Below are 23,468 nucleotides of genomic sequence, written 5' to 3' on the forward strand. Positions count from 1 at the left end.
CACATGGAGAGGGGGGGAGAGAGGGAGCCCCCCCTCCGGAAAGAGCAGCTTTTATTAAAATCAACATGTTCCAGAAGCAGAGATTCAAGTTGGGGTGTGTGTGTATTTAATAACAGAAATAAAATAAATGGGGGTGGGGGGTGGGGGAAGCAGCGAATGAATATGGGCATGCTGGGGGAGGGGGGGAGGAGCCCAAATAGAGAGCAGAGCCATGCATGTGGGTCACCGCCAACACCCCCCCCCCCGACCAGGACACCCCAAGGATAATGGAGGAGGAGTAAAGACCCCAAGGGATATGGGCTGGGGAGCACTGGGTTACTCCCCACCGACCTTGAGGTGGGGGGGGCGCATGAAGCACATCGACCCAGCTCTGCCCCCCCCAATAATAACCATAAATTTATTGTTTATATGCCGTCCATCTGATTAGGTTGCCCAGGACATTCTTGGGGAAGGGAGGAGGCCAAATGGGAACCACCTCAGCCTTGTTTTTTTTTGGGGGGGGCGTGTTTCCTGGCGTAGAGAGAAACACATGCATGGGGGGGTGGCTCTCTATTGTCCCACCCTCCCTCCCCAAACTCCACACCTCCTTGCATAGATGAGGAACAGGGTCACGTCCAAAGTGCTAAACCAGAAATTGGGGGGGGGGGTGGGAGGAGAAAGAGAGGAGAGGGGGAGAGGTTTGCTTAGGCCTCTATCTGGGGGGTGGGGGGAGGGAAAGAATATAGGAAACCGTATTTTCTGATAACCATTATTGAGGTAAAAACTCGACCCCTTCCCCCTACAAGCTTAGCATTCCCCAAATACCTTAGAAACCGTTTTTTTTTCTTTTTTTTTAAAAAAAGTGCCCCTGCTTTGGGGTGACGGGGGCTGTCGGTGGGAGGTCACAGTGCCCCTCCCCACATTCTCTAAAATAAGTCTGTCGCGTGAATCCTCTTTGGGGTCGGGAGCTGCGCCCCAAAAGCCCCCCGCCCTGCCCCTCACAACCGCAGAACCCGGCTGTCTGTATCCGTGGGGCAGAAGAGGGGAGACCTCACCCCACCCCCAGCCTGCAAAGCTCAAAGGTGGGCAGTCGGGGGGGGGCCACAGGAGACCCACGGCAAAGAGAGGGCCGCCCCCCGAAACACAGTACCGTGCCTTTAAAACCCGCATCCCTTGAGGTCCCTCCCCCCCATCGAGGAACCCCCCCAACCGTAAATCGCCCCCCACAGCCCTGGAGTGTGTCGGGGAGATCTGGACAGAAAGCGACCCCTCCCATGTCCTGAACCCCTAAAAATCCATCCGTTTGAGGAAGCCAACATCACCTCACTTTGGGGGCTCTTCTGGAGGTGGTGGGGGGTGCGTGGGGCGGGGGTGTCGAGGGGGGGGGGGAAGAGAGAGGCAGCTGATGGGATGGCCGGTGTCGTGGCGAAGAGAGAGGCGAGTGAGGGGCGCGCCAAGTCCAGCCCCTGCCGCGACCCCCACCAAAGCGGAGCCCACTCTGCGCCCCCTTTTCTCTCTGTCGGCAGGAGTGACTTGGGGGGGGGAGGAGGAAGAGGGCGGTCAGGACATCTGGTGGGGGGCTTCCAGCATCTCCATGAGGAAGGTGTCGATGGGGGTGTCCCCAATCAGCTTGAAGAAAAAGAGGTGCTCCAGGCATTTCAGGCCGATGGAACGAAGCGCAGGAAGACGCAGGAGCAGCTTGGCAAACCTGGAACGGGGGGGGGGGGGGAGAGAGAGAGAGAGAGAGAGGCGTCAAAGTCCCCGGCTGGAAACGGCGGAACTCCCTGCCACAGGACGCAAGGGGCGGCTGCCCTGCCCTCCGCAAAGGCCACTTTCTGGACCTTCCACGGGAGGGAATATCCCAGGGGGGATGGGAGAAGTTATGGGACTAGGATAGAAAATTTACAGCATGTTACACGCTAAACTACAGCGGCCCCTCGACTTACGAAAAGGATGGGTTCCGAAAGAGATTTCGGAAGTCGAAATATTCGGAAGTCGAAGATCGCCATCTAGTGTCGGGGGGAAAACATCGCAAGTCGAAAAGACCGCATTAAAATCTTCGTAAGTAGAGGTATAGTGCCGCCGCTTTCCCTTCGTAACTCGGAAATTTCGGAAGCGGCGGCCATTTTTTTAGCTCCGGGACCCGTTCGCAACTCGGAAATTACGTAAGTCGAGTTGCTCCTAAGTCGAGGTACGACTGTATGTGAAAACGATGTGCCGCTGGGATTTAACTCCCAGTAAATTAGCAAAAATCCATGTATGTTGGAAATGTAAGGAAAAAGAAGGCAACGTTTATCACAGGGTCCGGCAAACTTTTTCAGCAGGGGGCCAGTCCACTGTCCCTCAGACCTTGTGGGGGGCCGGACTATATTTTGGAGAGAAAAAAATATGAACGAATTCCTATGCCCCACAAATAACCCAGAGATGCATTTTAAATAAAAGGACACATTCTACTCATGTAAAAACACGCTGATTCCCAGGCCGGATTTCGAAGGCGATTGGGCCGCATCCGGCCCCCGAGCCTTAGTTTGGGGACCCCTGGTTTATCACATGTGGTGGACATGTAGGGTAGTAAAATAATTTTGGGAAATGTTATATAATGAATTGAAAAAAATGTTTAAAATAACTTTTTCTAAAAAAAAACCCAAAGCTTTTCTTTTAGGAATCCTGGGTGCCGAAATGACAAGGGAGCAAAAAATACTATTTTTGTATGGGACCAAGGCTGCACGGATGTTATTGGCCGAGAGATGCAAAGAAGATAAAGTCCCTATCGGAGAAGAATGGCAGATGAAGTTGATGGATTATGCCAAACTGGCAAAAACGACCGGAAGAATCAGAAATCAGGAAGGCCAAAATTTCAAATAAGGAATGGGGGAAATTGATAATTTATCTCAAAAATCATTGTAAAAATAACTGCTATAAGTGGAATAACACTTGAGTCATAATGGTGAACTCTGGACATAATGGAGATTTAAAATATTTGGGTTATAATAAAAGATGCAGGAGGAAATGATTAACAATAGGACCCACTAAGGGGAGGAGGGAAGTCCAGGAGATTCCCTGGAATCTTGTTTTTACGTTATACAGGTGAAACTCGAAAAATTAGAATATCGTGGAAAAGTCCATTTATGTAAGCAATTGTTTTCATTAGCTACTGGAGTTTAATATATGTGATAAACTCATGACACGCAAAGCGAGATACGTCAAGCCTTTGCTTGTTATAATTGTGATGATTATGGCGTACAACTGATGAAAACCCCAAAGTTGAAATTGTTAATTTGGGGTTCTCATCAGCTGTACGCCATAATCATCACAATTACAGTGGTACCTTGATTTATGAATTACTCGACATATTAATTTTTCGACTTACGGACGAAAAAAGTGCCAGCACGCCTATGAATTTTTCAACATCTGAAGGACATCCGTTGGCGGTTTTAGATGAGGTTTATTCGACTCACGAATTTTAGATGCGGTTTACTCGACTTACGAATTTTTCCGAATTTTTAAAACAAAATAAAATAAATAATCCTTTTCAGTAGCACCTTAGAGACCAACTAAATTTGTTCTTGTATCTTATTATGGTTACGACAATTGGATATGGATATTGCGATAATGGATAATGCTTTGAAAGACAAACTCTGGGACCACAAGGGAGGGAGGAGTACGAGTAATATGGAAAATTTTGGTAAGACCATGAGAAAATACAGAAGTATTTTGAGGCAGAAGTAGAGAAATGTTAATCAGGTGAAATGATGAGATGAATTTTAAATTAGAGTTAAAGTTAAAAAAAATCTGGAATTATGTGATAATTTGGGGGGGAATGAGGAAGTCACTGTAAGAAGTAATGATGGCAATTTAATTAACTGGCCTAGGAAGAGGGTCAGACCCATGCTATGATTCGGAAAATATGTGGTTAAATGTGAAATGATGTTTGTTACCTCTGTGAGAGGGGGTTTTTGTATCTGTTGCTCCCCTCGGTGGGAGAGGGGGGAGCTTGGAGTGTTTAACCATGTATTGTAATGTATTGTTTTTAATTGGTTTTTTAATTGGAAAATCTTATAAATTCTTAATAAATAAATAAAAATGTTTGTTCTTGGTATGAGCTTGGTATGAACCAACTAAGTTTGTTCTTGGTATCTGAAGAAGTGTGCATGCACACGAAAGCTCATACCAAGAACAAACTTAGTTGGTCTCTAAGGTGCTACTGGAAAGAATTATTTTATTTTATTTTGTTTTGACTATGGCAGACCAACACGGCTACCCACCTATATCCGAATTTTTAGTTTCCAATGCATTCCTATGGGGAAATCGCTTTTTTCGACTTACGAATTTTTCGACCTACGAATGTGCATTCGGAACGGATTAAATTTGTAAGTCGAGGTACCACTGTATAACAAATAAAGGCTTGACCCATATTTCGCTTTGCATGTCATACTGGTAAGTCTATCTCATATATTAGTTTCACCTTTTCAGTTGAATTACTAAAAGAAATGAACCATTTCCACGATACTCTAATTTTTCGAGTTTCACCTGTATATTGGGTATGAGATTGTAAAATTTGATTTGAAAACCACATAGCGAGAATAATAAATATCCCGGGGGGCTCTGCCGCAGGCACCGGCCATGGGGGCTTCCCGGCACAACCCCCGCCCCATATTCCTACCTGCCCTGTTGCTCAGGATACTTCTGTTTGCAGTAGGACTCGAGGGAGGCGTAAACCTTCTCGCGCAGCAGCTCCACCTCTCCGGGGTTGGAGAGACCCTTCGCATCTGCCGGAGAGGGAGAAGGAGGCGCTCAGGAAAGGAGAGAGACTCAAGACCCACCCCGGACACAGGCCTCTTGCCCCCCCCCACCAGGATGGATAAAAATCAATGATTTTTTTTTAAAAAATAAAAAAATCGGATTTTAAAAAAATTTAAATCGGATTTTTTTTATTTAAATTGCATTTTTTAAAATAAAATGCTTTTTGAGGAAAATATATTGCCATCCAAAGGTTATTCAATCATGAAATAAATATTAGTTTTTTAATTATGTAGAATAAGGCTGTATATGTTTAATTTTTTTGGTAAATAAATTCCATTAATCCATTCACAATGTCATTTATGCTCTTCCAGAGGTTTCTGTAAAATTATTGGGCAGTTTCTCTTCCCACAAGATACTATCACAGATGCTTGGTTTACTTTTGCAGTTCTCAAAACTGAAATTTGACCCAGCAGAGATCACATGCCTCTTCTTCACAGCAAAAAAATGTTATAACGTGAACAGAGTTGAGAAAAAGACCTTAATCCTATTGTTCTACAAACCTATGAATACAGAATCAACCCCTTCAGTGCTAAGTTTCAAGAAGTTCAGTGAATAGAATAGAAACAATATTTTTCTGATTGTTTGGAGTGGAATGGATCTAATAAATCTATTTAAATTGCTATTATTAAGGTAATGATTATTTTTCTCCTTCCTAAGTACAACAGGAAAGTTGTCCAAATATGAATGATTAACCTATTAAACTGGGGATAAAAAAACTAATATGGTAATAAGGGGAAGGGAAGATAAGAAGTCGATAAATTCACAAGAAGTTTGGTTAAGCGGTTGGGAAATGCAGTGCCGAGTAAATTAAGCAACCCGAGAGGAGGGCAGGCGGGAGCCTAAGTCAAGTTTAAAATCAGGTATTATGATTTATGACTAATTTTGATTGGTTATGATTTATTTATTTAAGTAGTGAATATTGTTATCTTATTCATAGAATGAATGAATATGTATGACTTGTTTTGTTTAAAAAAAATTCTTTTGGTGCATTATGGTTTTGTGTGTGTGTGATGTTTGTTTTGTTGTGTACTGTTTTTAATGTATGAATGTTATAATTCTCAATAAAGATTTATTTATAAAAAAAAACTAATATGAAAAGTGGCGGCCTTTGAATGACCCCGGAGGGGAAAAAAAATGAGTGTGAGAAAATGAAGCTGTATTCGGTAATATGAAGGTTTTGGACATAAATAAAGGATAAAAAAAAAATGTTAAGTACAAGCAGAGAAGGAGTACACATCAGGAAAGATCGGAAGTCTTTTTATGTATTTGTTAGTGATGTAAGTATTAATTTGGATTTGGGTTATGTGTAGATTTATGCAAATAACTGAGGTTTATAAATTTACTTATCTATTTTTTGTTTAGTAGTTATTTTTCCCTTAATATACGGTTTATATATTGTTTATAGTATTAGTATGATATCGTTGATGGAGAAATATGGCACTAAATAGTTTTGTACAAACTATGCATGGGGGGGGAAAGAGATTATGTATTTGTATACTTTATTTAAAATATGTAGAATCTGTTAAGTGTTAAGTTATGTAAAAGATTGTAAAATGATGGATATCTTTAATGACAATAAAGCAATTTATTAAAAAAAATAAAAATGAAAAGTTGTTATTCTAAAAATCTTCATCTACTTGCATATTAAAGTTATACCAGCAAGATTTAGTCTTTATGTAGAAAACTGTGATTTAAATCCAGCCTTACTGACTAGTGATTTAAATCGTGATTTAAATCAAATCCACCCTAGGGCCGCGCCCCCCCTCCCCAGGTGCCCCCAGGACCCTCCTCTGCTGCTCACCTGGGTTGAAGAGGATGATGGCCCGCAGGCAGCCCAGCTCTGTCTTGTCCATGCGCATGTCTCGCATCTTGGACACCAGCTCTGTCAGGACCCTGGCAGGACGGAGGGAGGGCAAGGGGGGTCAGCGGCAGGAGAGAAAGGCCCGCCCGCCCACCCACCCACCTCAATCGAGGGCAGCCCCCCACCTGTCAAAGATGGCCCCCACGCCGGCGCTGTGGGCGCTGTTGCGATGAACGTGGAGGCCGGTGGCCAGAAGGATGCCGTCTTTCACGGAAATGGAGCGGTGGGAAAAGGAGGCAATGAGCAGCTCGTTCCAGCCTGGAGAGAGAAAAGGAAACGAGGCGTTAGCAAGGATTAATTCAAAGCCGTCCAAGATGGTGGCCACCCCTGCCTCCAGTGGGAGGGAGTTCCATAAGACCGTACACAGCGGTTGTCAGATGTATCAACGGATCTTAAGTAGAGGCTTGCACAACAGAAAATACGATTTAGACCCTATTCAACTCCCCATCTAATATAGCTCTTTGCAGGAGATGCCATATGGACAGTGCTTGTTGGGGACAGATGCTTCTACTGCGCCCCACACTTAGTAAGTTTGGGGAGAAAGTGCTGGACTATATAAACAAGACGGAAAAAGATTTAGAATAATAATCTTCCCCGTTTAGGGAAGCTTTTAATGTGTGAAATTTTAATGTATTTGATTTTTGTTGGAAGCCGCCCAGAGTGGCTGGGGAAATCCAGCCAGATGGGCGGGGTACAAATAATAAATATTATTATTATTATTATTATTATTATTATTAGCAATTGTTTTCATTAGCTACTGGAGTTTAATATATGAGATAGACTCATGACATGCAAAGCAAGATATGTCAAGTCTTTGCTTTTTATAATTGTGATGATTATGGGCGCACAGCTGATGAAAACCACAAAGTATTATTATTATTATTATTATTATTATTATTATTATTATTATTATTATTATTATTATTATTATTATTTTATTTGTACCCTGCCCATCTGGCTGAGTTTCCCCAGCCACTCTGGGCAGCTCCCAAACAAATGTTAAAACAATACAGAATTAAATATTAAAAACTTCCTTAAACAGGGCTGCCTTCAGATGTCTCTTAAAAATAGGATAGCTGCTTATTCCCTTGACTTCTGACGGGAGGGCGTTCCACAGGGCGGGCGCCACTACCGAGAAGGCCCTCTGCCTGGTTCCCTGTAGCTTTGCTTCTTGCAATGAGGGAACCGACAGAAGGCCCTCGGCGCTGGATCTCAGTGTCCGGGCTGAACGATGGGGGTGGAGACGCTCCTTCAGGTATACAGGACCGAGGCCGTTTAGGGCTTTCAAGGTCAGCACCAACACTTTGAATTGTGCTCGGAAACGTACTGGGAGCCAATGCAGATCTCTCAGGACCGGTGTTATGTGGTCCCGGCGGCCACTCCCAGTCACCAGTCTAGCTGCCGCATTCTGGATTAATTGCAGTTTCCGGGTCACCTTCAAAGGTAGCCCCACGTAGAGCGCATTGCAGTAGTCCAAGCGGGAGATAACCAGAGCATGCGCCACTCTGGCAAGACAGTCTGCGGGCAGGTAGGGTCTCAGCCTGCGTACCAGATGGAGCTGGTAGACCGCCGCCCTGGACGCAGAATTACTCTGTGCCTCCATGGGCAGCTGAGAGTCCAAAATGAACTACACAGTGGAACCTCGGTTGCTGAATGTAATCCGCTACAGACGATCGTTTGACTTCTGAAACGTTCGACAACCGAGATGCAACTGCCAGTCGGCAAAATCTATTGAAAAACCAATGGGAGAAATGCGCCTTGGAAGCCGTTCCGACTTCCGAGGCGTGCTTAGAAAACGGAAGCATTTACTTCTGGGTTGCCGGCGTTGGAAAGCCAAAAAGTCCGACTTCGAAAGTGTTCGACAACCGAGCTTCCACTGTATACCCATTGTATGGAAACTGACCATGTGGGGCAGCAAAAAGGAATCTCTGTGCCCTAATGCAGCGTTTATCAACTAGGGGCTATAGGGACCCCTGGGAGCCCCTCCAGGATATTCCAAAGGGGACACAGGTGAAATTATGTAATTTATATAACAATGAAAGTTAAAAATATGTTCTATTTAGAAACAGAACAGCTCCCTTTCTACCGGGGGGGGGGGCAACAGGAAGGAAACAAGGTCGGGAAAAGGTTGAGAAACACTGCCCCAATGGTGCCCCTTGGCAACATATGAACGGGCAGCTCACGGAGGCAGACTTTATTTGGATAAAATGCAGTGAGATTTGGAATGGGCGCCTGCAGAAGACGCTGGGCTGGGAGGGTCCCCCGCCACTCACTCACTCACCCGCCCGAAGCAGGATGACCTGGTCGTCGAGAGGCAGCTCCGAGAAGTGGGGGATCCGCTTGGCCCACTCCACCAGGGTGAAGAGCTGCTTGTCGGCCGCCTGGCAGATGTTGGTGACGGGGTCGTTGGGCTGCAGGAGCAGAGAGAGGGAGGAGGGAGGAGGCCGGGCCGGTGGGTGGGCGGGTTTCCGTCAGGGGAAAGACAGCCTTCAGAAACGCCACCCTCCCCCCCAAAAAACACCCCTGCTGTGCAAGAGACCAGGACCCCCCCGACCCACCCCTGCTCTGCCCCTCATACCCACCCCCGACCCAGCTGGGCGCCGCTCAACACACTTCCCGGAATGGGATCCAGCCCACCTAGTCCAACATCCTATTGCCGTGATTATTTATTAGATTTAAATACGGCCCTCCGTCACAAGAGCTCAGAGGCCGGCCAGAAGCCTGAAAGCGGCACTCGAACCCAAGACCAACATTCTCCTGCGGCTTCCAGCAGATGGGTTCCGGGCGCATTGGCTGCCTCTAACGGTCGAGGCAGAGCGTGGCCTCAGGGGTAGAAGGCAGTAACAGCCCCCCCCCTGCAAATCTGCCCCCTTTCCCCTTTCCTAGCTGTCCAAAGTCCGCGGCAGGCAACCCTCTCCTCCTGTGGCAAGTAGTTCCACAGCTTAACTCCGCGCTGCGAAACTGTTCCTGGCACACCAGCTCCCCTCCGCTCACAGGCGGGCGATCCCAGCCCTTGCCGCCCCCCGCCCAACACAGCGGAGGCCGTGGGCCCCCCACCTGCCCCGGCCCCACCGCGCCCGCTCCCCTCATTTCCCTCTCCCCCCACCGGGTATTTACCTCGTTGACGTCAAACGTCCGGGGCGAGCGTTCTGATCCCGCAGCACCACCACCCCAACTCACCGAGCTGCCCCCCGTGGCGCCGGCTCCGTCCACCCCCTGGTCGGACTTCTGCTCCACGGCCAGCTCCGCCTCCAGGATCTTCTCCACCGGCATGTCCTCGTTGGCCCCGCCCCCGGCCAGATCCCCCTCCCCGTCCTTGTCCTTCCCGCGCTGGCGCTCCTCCTGCACCGCTGTGGGGGACCGCGGGCGCCGCGACCCCGGGAGAGCGGGGGAACGGGGGGGAGAGAGAGAGAAAGAGAGAGAGAGAAAGAGGCGGGGGTGAGGGACAAGACGAGGGCAGGTCCCACTCCCCACCCCCCTGGAAAGCAGAGAGAGAAGGGGAGGCAGGGGTAGGAAGAAGTCGAGGATCCTCGAGGAATCGCCCCAAGCACAAACTTCGTTCCCCCCCTCTCTGTCTGCCTCTGGGTCAAACACGTAGGCTGAGAGAGAGGGGGGGATCCTGGGGAGGTGGGACGGGAGGCTGGGGAGGTGCCACCACCGAGCAGGCCCCGCGGCGGGGCGGGGCAACGCGACCCCCGCCACTGCTCCCCCCGAACCCAAAGGGAGCACGGGCGGGGATCCCTGCCGGGGGGGGGAAAGGGGAGGAGGACGAACACAGAGATCAACCGCTGCCGCCACTGCTCCCTCCGGAGGTGGGCTGTTGGAAATGCTACCCCTGGGCTGCCTGGACCGCTCCCCGCCCCAGTTCCCCCCCCCCCGACCCGGTAACCTGCAGGGGTCTGGCTCCACGGCTCCCGTCAACCTCTGGGTTGCGCCGGCCAGAGTACGAGTCCAACCTAATCAGGATGACGCTGATTTGAGGGACGGAAGGCTCTCTTCCCCAGCTACCTCAGGAGAAGGGACCTGCGCTATTCCACTATGCCCTGGAGCCCAGCACTGCCTCAGGTGGTGGGCTGCAGCTCCCTGGGGGCTCCCAAACGTGCCCTTCAAATACAGGTAGGTAGCCATAGTCAAAACAAAATAAAAAATAAAAAATCCTTCCAGTAGCACCTTAAGAGACCAACTAAGTTTGTTCTTGGTATGAGCTTTCGTGTGCATGCACACGAAAGCTCATAGAATCCTAGAATCCTAGAGTTGGAAGAGACCCCAAGGGCCATCCAGTCCAACCCCCTGCCAAGCAGGAAACACCATCAAAGCATTCCTGACAGATGGCTGTCCAGCCTCCGCTTAAAGACCTCCGAAGAAGGAGACTCCACCACACTCCTGGGCAGCAAATCCCACTGCCAAACAGCTCTTACTGTCAGGAAGTTCTTCCTAATGTTTAGGTGGAATCTTCTTTCTTGTAGTTTGAATCCATTGCCCCGTGTCCGCTTCTCTGGAGCAGCAGAAAACAACCTTTCTCCCTCCTCCATATGACATCCTTTTATATATTTGAACATGGCTATCATATCACCCCTTAACCTTCTCTTCTCCAGGCTAAACATACCCAGCTCCCTAAGCCGTTCCTCATAAGGCATCGTTTCCAGGCCTTTGACCATTTTGGTTGCCCTCCTCTGGACCCGTTCCAGCTTGTCAGTATCCTTCTTGAACTGTGGTGCCCAGAACTGGACACAGTATTCCAGGTGTGGTCTTACCAGAGCAGAAAATAGTGGTACTATTACTTCCCTAGATCTAGACACTATACTCCTATTGATGCAGCCCAGAATTGCATTGGCTTTTTCAGCTGCTGCATCACACTGTTGACTCATGTCAAGTTTGTGGTCTACCAAGACTCCTAGATCCTTTTCACATGTACTGCTCTCAAGCCAGGTGTCACCCATCCTGTATTTGTGCCTTTCATATTTTTGGCCCAAGTGTAGTACTTTACATTTCTCCCTGTTAAAATTCATCTTGTTTGCTTTGGCCCAGCTCTCTAATCTGTTAAGGTCATTTTGAAGTGTGATCCTGTCCTCTGGGGTATTAGCCACCCCTCCCAATTTGGTGTCATCTGCAAACTTGATCAGGATGCCCTCAAGCCCATCACCCAAGTCATCGATGAAGATGTTGAATAAGACTGGGCCCAAGACAGAACCCTGTGGCACCCCACTAGTCACTTCTCTCCAGGATGATTAGCCACCCCTCCCAATTTGGTGTCACCTGCAAACTCATACCAAGAACAAACTTAGTTGGTCTCTAAGGTGCTACTGGAAGGATTTTTTCATTTTTTGTTTTGTTCTGCCCTCCAAAGCCCTTCTCCTTAACCTTCTGCAGTCAAGGCAGTCGCTCGCTAGTGCAAGATAGGAGCAGGAGCAGCAAGAGATAAGAGGCTGGGCGACCGGTTCACTGCATAAGCCCTCACTCAAGGAAGCTACCCTCTCGCCGAGAGTCGCCGGCAAGCGCTACGATCCGGCAGGCGTCGATTGTAGAACTGGAAGGGAACCCCGGGGGCCATCAAGCCCAGCCCTGTGCGATGCCAGAATCACAGCCAAAACAACACGGCTGAAGAGTTAACTCACGGGTGCGTGGCGCTGAGCCACCCTGGAATGGGCACGGCACTTTTGGTCGGTCCCGTGTCCAGTTCTGGGCACCCCAGTTCAAGAGGGGCGCTCATCCGTTTTGCAGATGGAAGGAAACTAGGTGGGGCAGCTAAAGCCGCAGAGGACAGGATCACACTTTTCCCTTTGCAAAAAAGCTGCAAAACCTTTAGCTGATCCTCAAAAATAACCAGGGCTTTTAGAGGAGGAAAATCAGAAAAATATTTTTTTTTCTTGTTTCCTCCTCTAAAAACGAGGTGCGCCCTATGGTCCGGTGCGCCCTTTGGTGCGAAAAATACGGTAAGTCCATTTATGAGATCGACTTGTGACATGCAAAGCAAGATATGTCAAGCCTTTGCTTGTTATAATTGTATAATTGCAGTACATGTGAAAAGGATCTAGGAGTCTTGGTAGACCATAAACTTGACATGAGTCAACAGTGTGATGCAGCAGCTAAAAAAGCCAATGCAATTCTGGGCTGCATCAATAGGAGTATAGCATCAGATCAAGGGAAGTACCGTAATAGTACCACTGTATTCCGCTCTGGTCAGACCTCACCTGGAATACTGTCGTTCTGGGCACCACAGTTCAAGAAGGATGTTGTCAAGCTTAAATAGAGGAGGGTGACCAAGAGGATCAAGGGTCTGGAAACCAAGCCTGATGAGGAACGGTTGAAGGAGCTGGGCACGTTTCGCCTGGAGAAGAGGAGACTGAGAGGGGATACGAGAGCCATCTTCAAGCGCCTTAAGGGCTGTCACACGCAGGAGGGAGAATGCTTGTTTTCTCCTGCTCTGGAGGGGAGGAATCGAACCCATGGCTTCAAGGAGATTCCGACTAAATGCCCAGAAGAATATTCTGAGAGAAGGAGCCTGTTATACTGCAGAGCGGCCTCCCTCGGGAGATGGGAGGTTTGGTGGGCCATCTTTCGAGCTGCGATTCTGGCAAGGCAGGGGGTTGGGCTAGATGATCCCTGGGGCCCCTTTGCCACTCCGCCAATCTACGAGGAAGGCGACTCCCTCCCTGCAGCCCTAAATCTCTCCCCCCCCCCGCCTGCCTGCCTGTCTTTGGGAGGCCCCTCCCCCCGCTGCAGCCCCTCCCCTGCCTCCCCCTCCCTCCCTCCCGCTACCTTCGCGCTTCATGCCGGTGGCCAGGCATTTCTGGTAGCGGCAGTACTGGCAGCGGTTGCGCTGGCGCTTGTCCACGATGCAGTCCTTGTTGTCGCGGCAGGTGTAGCTGAGGTCCTTCCGGATGGTCCGCTTGAAGAAACCTTTGCAGCCCTCGCAGCTGTAGACCCCGTAGTGCTTCCCTGGAGGGAGGGCGCCGGACGGACGGGGTGAGCAGGGGCAGCAAGGGGGCCGGGGCGGGGCGGGTTGGTGGAGGAGGAGGAGGGTGGGTCAGCTCCTCACCCACCTACCCTCCCCACCCCCAGGACACCTCCAACGCCCTTCGCCTCCCCACCCAAGGCACAACCCAGGCTCAGCCCATTTCGCAGGGTCACAGAACTGTATACGGGGGGGGGGGGCACCTAGGCCCTAAAATTCAGGGGTTTCCTTGGCTTCAAAAATCTCCCCCGGCAGCCACCCCTTGGCCACCCCTTCCTTCTTCCTTAAATGCCCCACGAATCCAAGACCACGTTGCGCCCCCAAAACCAGCTCTGCCCAATTTGGAGACCGGGAATCCCACGCCCGACCCTCCTTGTCTTCCTCTGGCAGGACCTCAACCCCATTGCAGTCTCTGTGCAGACCCCCCGAGTGACAAAATATCTCCCTCCATGACTGTGGGGACACAGAGGGACCCGCCCCTTCCTTGCCACCCCAACCGCTAAGGAGTCTTGGCATTATTGTTATCCTATTGCTAGCCCTCAAAGCAGCTATGATGATAACAATATTATTTAAATAATAACAATATTAATAATAATAGCATTATTTAAACCCCCACCTATTATTATTATTATTATTTATTATTATTAATTATTATTATTTTAAAGGCAGGGGCCGCTCCTGCTCCCCCTCTCGTCTCCCCACTCCCCCTGCCCCGTCCAAACAAGCTAGAGACTTCTCCCCCGCTACCCAGCCACCTCGAGCCCTGCCCCCCACCCACGCCAGAACTGACCGCCCTGCCCCAAGCGCCCGCCCGCCCCCCCAGAGACACCGACTCCGCCGACTGGGGCTCCCGCGAGGCCCCCACGCACACCTGACGACCGGTCGCCGCAGATGGCGCAGAGCCGCTTCCCGGGCATCATGGCTCCGTGGGGGTGGCCGGCCACCACCCGCATGCCCAGGGGGGGCTTCACGTCGTCCGAGCTGCTGACCGAGTGGAGTCCCGACAGGTTCACCGTGGAGTTGATCTGCGGAAGGGCCAGAGAAGGCGCTCAGTCCGGCGGCCTGGTCTGCACAGAAACCGGCCTGCAGCGCTGAACAACTTGGGGTCCCTTTACCCGCCGAATCGCCCCCCCCCAATGCGCCTTAGTTCTTAGTCTACTATATATAAAAAAATAAAAAACTGTCGGAGAGCGCAAAATATGGTCTGAAGCTCAACATCAAAAAAACTAAGATCATGGCCACTGGTCCCATCACCTCCTGGCAAATAGAAGGGGAAGAAATGGAGGCAGTGAGAGATTTCACTTTCTTGGGTTCCATGATCAGTGCAGATGGTGACAGCAGTCACGAAATTAGAAGACGCCTGCTTCTTGGGAGAAAAGCAATGACAAACCTAGACAGCATCTTAAAAAGCAGAGACATCACCTTGCCAACAAAGGTCCGTATAGTTAAAGCTATGGTTTTCCCAGTAGTGATGTATGGAAGTGAGAGCTGGACCATCAAGAAGGCTGATCGCCGAAGAATTGATGCTTTTGAATTCTGGTGCTGGAGGAGACTCTTGAGAGTCCCATGGACTGCAAGAAGATCAAACCTATCCATTCTGAATTAAATCAGTCCTGAGTGCTCACTGGAAGGGCAGATCCTGAAGTTGAGGCTCCAGTACTTTGGCCACCTCATGAGAAGAGAAGACTCCCTAGAAAAGACCCTGATGTTGGGAAAGATGGAGGGCAAGAGGAGAAGGGGACGACAGAGGATGAGATGGTTGGACAGTGTTCTCGAAGCAACTGGCATGAGTTTGGCCAAACTGCGGGAGGCAGTGAAGGATAGGTGTGCCTGGCGTGCTCTGGTCCATGGGGTCACGAAGAGTCGGACACGACTGAACGACTGAACAACAACAACAACCTTAGCATCTTAAGGTAAAGGTAAAGGGTCCCCTGACCATTAAGTCCAGTCATGTCCGACTCTGGGGTTGCGGCGCTCATCTCGCTTTACTGGCATCTTAGTCTACTGTTATTCCAGTTTTCTGAAAGTCTGAAAATATTTCTGCCGATCGTTTTGTTGTTGTGTCCTTCTTGTAAGTTGCTTTGAGGCTCGCTTGGTTTTTCTTCTTACAATCAAGCAGTGTATATGAATGAGAGGAAATGAAATCATTTTTTATTTTATTACTAGCGTATTAAATTCCTCGGTTGCATTTTCTGCCATGGCAACCCAAAGCAACTTACAACCCCACTTACAACGCAAAATACAAAAATAAAAGCCCAAGGCCTGGTTGGAGAGGAATGTCCATCCCCCCGGGAGCCTGAAAACATGTAACGAAAGTGCCAGGTGAGCCTCCTTGGGAAGAGTGTTCTGCAAATGGGAAGCCACCACTCAAAAGGCCCCGTTCTCACACTACCACCCTCCTACCTATCCAACTATCCGTTTGGGACGCGGGTGGCGCTGTGGGTTAAACCACAGAGCCTAGGGCTTGCTGATCGGAAGGTCGGTGGTTCGAATCCCCGCAATGACGGGGTGAGCTCCCGTTGCTCGGTCCCAGCTCCTGCCCACCTAGCAGTTCGAAAGCACGTCAAAGTGCAAGTTGATAAATGGGTACCGCTCCGGCAGGAAGGTAAACGGCGTTTCCGTGAGCTGCTCTGGTTCGCCAGAAGCGGCTTTGTTATGCTGGCCACATGACCCGGAAGCTGTCTGCGGACAAACGCCGGCTCCCTTGGCCTATAGAGCGAGATGAGCGCCGCAACCCCAGAGTCGGACACGGCAGGACCTGATGGTCAGGGGTCCCTTTACCTTTACCAATCCACCTGTCTGCATTTAATTCTATTAACGTTGTTTTTTTACCGACAGTTTTCCTTTTTCCTAGGTTGTTAGCTGTTCCTACTTTATTTGTAAGCTGCCTTGATTCCAGTCAGGGAAAAAGGCAGGGTTTAAATAGGTATTATAATAACAACAGCAATGCTTTGTAGGTCAAAAACATCACTTTGACTTGGGCCAGGGAACTAAGTGGTCGCCAAGTTTAATTAACTTGTTCTTCTGTTTATTTATTTTCCATTAGAATTTGTATACTGCGCTCCATCTGTAGCTGTCAGGGCAGCCCACAACATACAGGTGAAACTCAAAAAATTAGAATATGGTGGAAAGGTTCGTTTCTTTCAGTAACTCAACTTAAAAGGTGAAACTAATATTTGAGATAGACTCGTGACACGCAAAGCGAGATATGTCAAGCCTTTATTTGTTATAACTGTGATGCTTATGGCGTACAGCTGGTGGGAACCCCAATTTCACAATCTCAACTTTGGGGTTTTCATCAGCTGTGCGCCATAATCATCACAATTATAACAAGCAAAGGCTTGACGTATCTCGCTTTGCATGTCACGAGTCGATCTCATAAATGGACTTACCGTATTTTTCGCTCCATAGGGCGCACCAAACCATAGGGCGCACCTCGTTTTTAGAGGAGGAAACAAGGAAAAAAATATTTTTCTGGTTTTCCTCCTCTAAAAGCCCTGGTTTTTTTTTTAGGATCAGCTAAAAGTTTTGCAGCTTTTTTGCAAATGGAAAAGCCCTGTTTTTTGAGGATCAGCTAAAAGTTTTGCAGCTTTTTTGCAAAGGGAAAAGCCCTGGCTTTTTGAGGATCAGCTAAAGGTTTTGCAGCTTTTTTGCAAAGGGAAAAGCCCTGTTTTTTTTAGGATTAGCTAAAAGTTTTGTAGCTTTTTTGCAAAGGGAAAAGCCCTGTTTTTTGAGGATCAGCTAAAAGTTTTGCAGCTTTTTTGCAAAGGGAAAAGCCCTGTTTTTTGAGGATCAGCTAAAAGTTTTGCAGCTTTTTTGCAAAGGGGGAAAAGCAAAGCTCCTTATGGGGTTCAACCCACCTTTCTGCAGCTTCTGAAGGAAAGGGAGCCATTTCTACAATTTCCAGACAGATAATCTAATCAGCCAGACACATGTCGCTGGGGAAACAAACAACCTCCCTCATTCCATTCAACACATTCAACAATGAAGGGTGGGGCTGAAAGGGAGCCGGGGCTCTTATCTCTCTCCCAATCTCTTGCTGATCAGCTGCTGAGCGGGGTCCTTTCAACACCCCTTTTTCTCTTTGTAAAAATAAAAAAGCACTATCTGCTTTTGGCCCCTGGGCAATTCAGCTCCAGGGACCACCATTCGCTCCATAAGACGCACAGATATTCCCCCTTAATTTTTAGGAGGAAAAAAGTGTGTCTTATGGAGCGAAAAATACGGTACATATATGGACTTACATAAATGCACTTTCCCATGATATTCTAATTTTTCGAGTTTCACCTGTACAGTTGCAATATAAAGCACACACAAAAACATAATAAAAACTATCTCCTTTAAAAGGGCAACGGGTGTCAATCACCCAAAGGACTGGTGGGAAAAAAGAAAGTTTTTGCCTGGAGCCTGAAGGTGTCTAATGAAGGCACCTAGCTGGGAAGAGCATCCTGCAAACGAGGAGCCACTGAAGAAAAGGCCCCCCTCTTGTGTTGCTGCCATCAAGACCTCTCATGGAAGAGGCACACGAAGAAAGACCTCATAGGTGGGTCCCGGGAGGTTCATAAGGCCTGATCAACTTACTCAGGTAGACTCACCACATGCCCAACCACTTCTGCCCCATCCTGGCTCCCAGCCCGTTTGCTCCCCTTCTCCCAGCTGCCGGGAGGGTAGCAGTCTTACCTGGGGGCTGCTGACAGGCCCGTAGCCAATGGAGGGTGTCGCCGGGAGTCCGGGGGACCCCATGGAGGAGCTGATGACGGGGAAGGGAGACCCCAGGCCGCTGATGGAGGTGGTCATGGCGGAGCCGATCATGGAAGGGTGCAGGGGAGCCGAGGGCTCTGGCAGAGGGGACGCTCCGGTGCCTCGCAGCGGTGGGGAAGAACTGAGGGAAGAGCTATCCGGACTCCGGCAGCCTGGAAGAAGGAGGGAGGGGGGAGAGAGAGCATTAAAGGCGACTCTCACCCCTCCGTGCTTGCGAAGAGAGACCCAAGGCTGAGATGAGCTGCCGCAGGCTCCAGCCCTTCCGCCGTTTCCCCAGAACTGCTCACTCCGGATATTTTGCAACCCCGCAAGAGGCACCACGAGACTCGAGGGCTTCCTGGCCGCCTGCCTCTGGTGGGGAAGGAACCCAGGAGACCGGCGCCCAGCCGCCTTCCCTCCCTCCCTCCCTCCCGCGCACAGTCAGAATTGCACATGGGGCAAAGAAAGCAGAGAGAAGAAGGAACACAGAGAGAGCCAAGGAAGCCAAACGCCTAAGAGAATCTGAAGAAGTGTGCGTGCACACGAAAGCTCATACCAAGAACAAACTTAGTTGGTCTCTAAGGTGCTACTGGAAGGAATTTTTTATTTTGTTTTGTTTTGCCTAAGAGAAAGTCCTTTGCGCAGCGGGACTTGACTTAACTGCGCAGTTCCCTCTCGCGGGAGGCAGGGACAGCCTCCAACTTGGAGGGATTTAAGAGGGGATTGGAGGAATTTGGGGAGGAGATGGAGGTGACCCATAGCCATGATGGAGACTATGCCCTGCCCTCCACAGTCAGAGGCAGAAATGGGTCCGGATGCCAGCTGCTGGAAGACACAGGAGGGAAAAGTTGCTCTTGTGTTTCCCTTGGGGGCATCGTGTTTACTCCTGTGAGGAAAGGCTGCTGGCCAGGATGGGTCCCTTTGGCCTGATCCAGCAGGGCTCTTTTTGATTCTTTATACGGAACCTCCAGTCCCAGAGGCAGCCTATCTTGATTCCTAGACTCTCAGTGGCCTGATCCTGCAGCAGGCTCCTCTTACATTCTTATGTTCTACTCTCTTCGCAAACAGCTTCCCAACCATCAAGGGAGAGGTGAGCAAATCCTGCGGGGATAAAAGCCCCTACGTTGGGCGCAAGACTCCTGCATTGCAGCAGGTTGGACTAAATGACCCACCGGGGGTCCCTTTCCGCTCCAGAATTCTATTGTCCTATGCTTCTTCACGTGGCCTGCTCTGAGTAACCGCAGAAGCTCGGTGGGAGAGGAGAGGGAGCTGGTGGATTGAGCAACTTCCACTTCCTCCTTCCTTCAAAACAAGCTGAGACTTCGGGATCGTCCCCTCACAACTTCTGGACCCCCATGCGGCTTCCTCCCCGCAGCAGAAGCGCACACAAACCCCAGCCCTTCTGCCAGGAGCAAACTGCGCAGCAGTCAGCCTCCAGGCATCCTGTGGTGGTGAGTTCCAAAGGGCCCAGGATCGCCTGCCCCTCACAGTTATTCAGAGCGAGGTGTGCGTTCCTCTTTTGAAAGCCCTCCATGCTTTGGGGAGCACGGGCGTAAGGAAATGTCGCTGGGCTGGGCCGCTTTGAGGCAGGGAAATGGGGTCTGGCCGGGCAGAGCAGCCCTTGGGGTCGTCTCTGGAGGCCACTCAGACCAGAAGGACATCAGCAGAGCCTGGCTGCTAGACCAAGCCAAAGGGGGCGCATCTATCTTGCCCAGCCTCCCGTTCTCACAGTAGCTCATCAGATGCCCCAACGGGGAACCAGCAAGCACGATCCGGGCACAATCTCCCCTCCTGAGGTTTCCAGCAATCAGTACTGGATCACAGTGTTCAAAACTCAAGATGTATAATCTAATCGCCAAGTGGCACCTTAAACCTAGGTTATGGTTGCCACAACCTTTTATTTTTCCCAACGAAGTTTGTTGTTTTTATTATTCATTTCATTTCTTTACCGCTTTACATTCTAAAGAACAAAGCTCAAAGCTTCTTGCGGCACGTCCACACATCAAACAAAACCATGCAGGATAAAACTAATTCAGCCTTCTATTTCAGATCCTTCTCTAAGTGACATTTGGCTTTCTTAGAATCCTAGAGTTGGAAGAGACCCCAAGGGCCATCCAGTCCAACCCCCTGCCAAGCAGGAAACACCATCAAAGCATTCCTGACAGATGGCTGTCAAGCCTCCGCTTCAAGACCTCCAAAGAAGGAGACTCCACCACACTCCTTCATGTTTATTTATTTAACTACTTAATTGATATAGCTGCCCCACAGCAGAAGGACTCTAGGAAGCCAGTGGGGGGCAACGGTGAGAGTGTCAGACGAGGGCTTGGCTCGCAGGGTGAACTTGGGACAGTCACAGCCTCTTCTCCTCCCTCACAGGGTCATTGTAGGGAGTAACTGAGATGGGAGCATGTACCATGTACTCCGTGGAGAAAAGCGTGGGATATAAATGCGGCAACTACACCACTCTCGTCTTCGAAATGAAATGAATGATAATATATTTCAGGCACGTCCAACTCCCAGGAGATTGGGATCTACTCCCAGTATAAAAAAACTGGGAGTGATCTACCCATTGTCATTGGAGGGAGGAGGAGCATGCATGGGATGGGTGGATTGCCCGGAGTTGTTGAGCTTTTTTGGGGGTAGGATTGCCCAGATTTCTTCAGCTTTTATTTGGTAACTTTTGGTAAGCTTCATTTAATCCCACAATTGATAAGGATCCCGTGATCTACCAGGATCAGCCAGGGATCTACTAGTAGATCACGATCGACTGGTTGGACATGCCTGATATATTTCATTGGAGGGGGGGAGTGGCACCTAGACAATCCCTTGTGTGGCAACCAAAACCGAAGTTTAAAGGTGCCATTTGGGCGATCAGCTCGCACACCCGAGTTTCGAATACTGAACACAGACACGTCAGGGAGACTGAACCTTCTACATGCCCACCTTCTACATGCGCACCCCTCCCCTCACAATTTCAGTTTGCTTCTCTGGCGGCAGAAAGGACCTTGGGCTGCAGTTATTCTACCTGTGTGTCTATGTTGGTGCAACATCAAACTGCCTGGGAGAGCTCAAGGGGTGCAGGGCAAAGTCCCCCCCCAGGGCCACCTCCTGCAGCCCAAAAGGAGGGGCAGGGTCGAGGAGGCTGCTCTGGGAGAGCTTCCCTAATCCCACTTGCAGGGGGTTGGGCTAGATGACCCTCTGGGTCCCTCCCAACACTGCAATTCTAGGATTCTCATTTTTAAGCGAGGGAAGCAAGGAGGAGGAGGAGGAGGAGGAAGGCTGCACCACTTGGGTCTCTGCCTGCTGCTGCTTCTCTTACTTGCAACCCTTGTGCAGCAGGAGCAGCAGGACTTCCCAAATCATTACTGTTAGGAATAGGAATAATTTATTATTGGCCAACTACATTTTCCAACATACTTGGAATTTCTTTCGGCTACATTGCAATGTAAACATACAGACACCGTTCCTCTCACAATACAAAGAAGCAAAGAAACCCCACCCATATTTTACCTCCCCTTCAGCTATACAACTACGAATTTAACAATTTAATGGCACAAGGGGAAAAAACTATTCTCGTGCCTGGCCGATTTTGTATATGAAGTCCTGTAGCGACGTCCGGATGGAAGTAAATCAAGCAGATGGCGACCGGGATGCAAAGGATCTGCTACAATTCCCTCTGCTCTCTTCCTAACTCGGGTAGCATACATTGTCTCTATTGAAGGCAAGCTAACACCAGTTACCCTTTCTGCCATTCTTACAGCTCATCGGAGCCTTTTCTTGTTATAATCGTTATTAATTAAACGCCGCGCTTCATAACGGAGATCACAGGCAAAGAACGGAAAGGCACAATAATAATACAGGGGGGGAGACACAGAGGCAAAGCAAACCCTCATTATTCCGAACCCCCCACCTCCTGCACACTCCAACACGGCGCCCCCAAGTCACCCTCCGAGGGCGCCCCCCTCCCTACACAACAACAACAACGCCGGGCAGATGCAGCCCCCCCTCCCTAACCTCCTTTTGGGGTGCGAAGTGGGGGAGAAATGGAAGTCGGGTCACGTGAGAGGAACCCCCTTCTTGTTTTTTTTGGGGGGGCTAGTCACGTGTTCCGTGTGTGGGGGTGGGACTGGGCCCCCCCCCATTACCTGCTCCGGCCCGTCCCGGGTCTGCCATGGCTGCTCTGCGGGCGGATGCCGAGGGAGGCCGCGACCCCGACCCCGACCCGGGCCTCGTCCCGACGACGCGGCCTCCCTCCCTGGGCCTACCCACAATGCCCCTCGCGCGCAGGCCCAGGCGCCCCCCCCCCGCCGCCGCCCCTGCCTCGGCCTCCGCTGGGCCTCTCCGCCGGGCGCTGCCCTCCCCGCAGCCTCCCTCTCACCCACCATGCACCGCGGGGCCGCCGCCGCCTCTTCCTCCTCCTCCTGGCCGAAGGGCCCTCGGGGACAGGGCCACACTCCCAGCAGGCACCGCGCGAGGCCAAGGAGAGCAGGCCGACGATTGGACGAGGGCGCGGGGGGTTACCCGGCAGGCACCGCGCGAGGGGGGGGGGAAGAGAGAGAGAGGGGGGGGTCGCTCTCCGCGCTCCGCCCGCCCGACAGGCGCCCGGCCAGCCTCCCACAATGCACCGGGGTTCTCCCGGATGCGAGGCGTTTCCCGGCAGGCGTCGCGGCCCCCAGGCGCTCACCCAAAGGGGGCGGGGCGGCAGGGGAGACGGGGGGCGGGGCCCAGTGACGTCTATGATACAAATCTCCTCATATATCCTATTGAAAAATTTGAGTTATATTATGTCACATTATTTTATATGCACGCACATGTATGCATGTGCACTCATTCATATATATATATATATATATATATATATATAATACATGCAAAAGTGTGATATAATCCGTATAGAGCAAAGAAACTGTTCACAGGGACTTATATAATAATCTATTTGAAGCCGGTTTCTCCTCAGAACGGCGAGGCCTCACTCTCTGCCCTTAACAATCATGGCGCCGCCCGTCCGCGGAAACGGCCGTTAAACCCTAAGCGGTCGCCATCTTTGTTGAGGGCAGGGCCCGTCGCCACCGGCGCCTGCCATTTCCCCCGTCCCTAAAAAGAAGCTCCGCGGTGGTCGCCATTTTTGTC

The 23,468-nt window shown here is 50.2% G+C and overlaps 1 protein-coding gene across 3 annotated transcripts; it reads right to left on the reverse strand.

The window, feature by feature from the left end:
* On the reverse strand, positions 1-22,814 carry RXRB (retinoid X receptor beta). 3 transcript variants are annotated; one of them, XM_033141782.1, is made up of 10 exons: positions 22,721-22,814; positions 18,279-18,511; positions 14,470-14,623; positions 13,403-13,582; positions 9,761-9,993; positions 8,925-9,054; positions 6,769-6,901; positions 6,584-6,675; positions 4,643-4,748; positions 1-1,687 (listed from the first exon to the last, which is right to left on the reverse strand). In XM_033141782.1, exons 2-10 carry the CDS (start codon positions 18,408-18,410, stop codon positions 1,540-1,542), a joined length of 1,308 nt encoding a protein of 435 aa, XP_032997673.1. In that variant the 5' UTR covers positions 18,411-18,511; positions 22,721-22,814; the 3' UTR covers positions 1-1,539. The 3 variants fall into 3 exon arrangements, with proteins under 3 accessions (XP_032997673.1, XP_032997674.1, XP_032997672.1); XM_033141783.1 differs by lacking the exon at positions 22,721-22,814 and adding an exon at positions 22,484-22,575; XM_033141781.1 differs by lacking the exon at positions 22,721-22,814 and adding an exon at positions 22,484-22,563 and having other exon boundaries at positions 1,540-1,687; positions 9,824-9,993.
* Positions 22,815-23,468: the final 654 nt, after the last annotated feature.

Source organism: Lacerta agilis, chromosome 2 (assembly GCF_009819535.1).
Source record: "Lacerta agilis isolate rLacAgi1 chromosome 2, rLacAgi1.pri, whole genome shotgun sequence".
Taxonomy (NCBI): domain Eukaryota; kingdom Metazoa; phylum Chordata; class Lepidosauria; order Squamata; family Lacertidae; genus Lacerta; species Lacerta agilis.

What these genes read in the sequence shown, in the direction of transcription:
- RXRB (XM_033141783.1), bottom strand. Translation starts at nt 22,511, where the DNA reads ATGGCAGACCCGGGACGGGCCGGAGCAG. An exon ending in GGCCTGTCAGCAGCCCCCAG is followed by an intron (nt 14,624 to 18,278) that starts GTAAGACTGCTA and finishes GCCCTTCCGCAG; the next exon opens with ATCAACTCCACGGTGAACCT. An exon ending in CACCGGCATGAAGCGCGAAG is followed by an intron (nt 9,994 to 13,402) that starts GTAGCGGGAGGG and finishes GGTCCCCCACAG; the next exon opens with CGGTGCAGGAGGAGCGCCAG.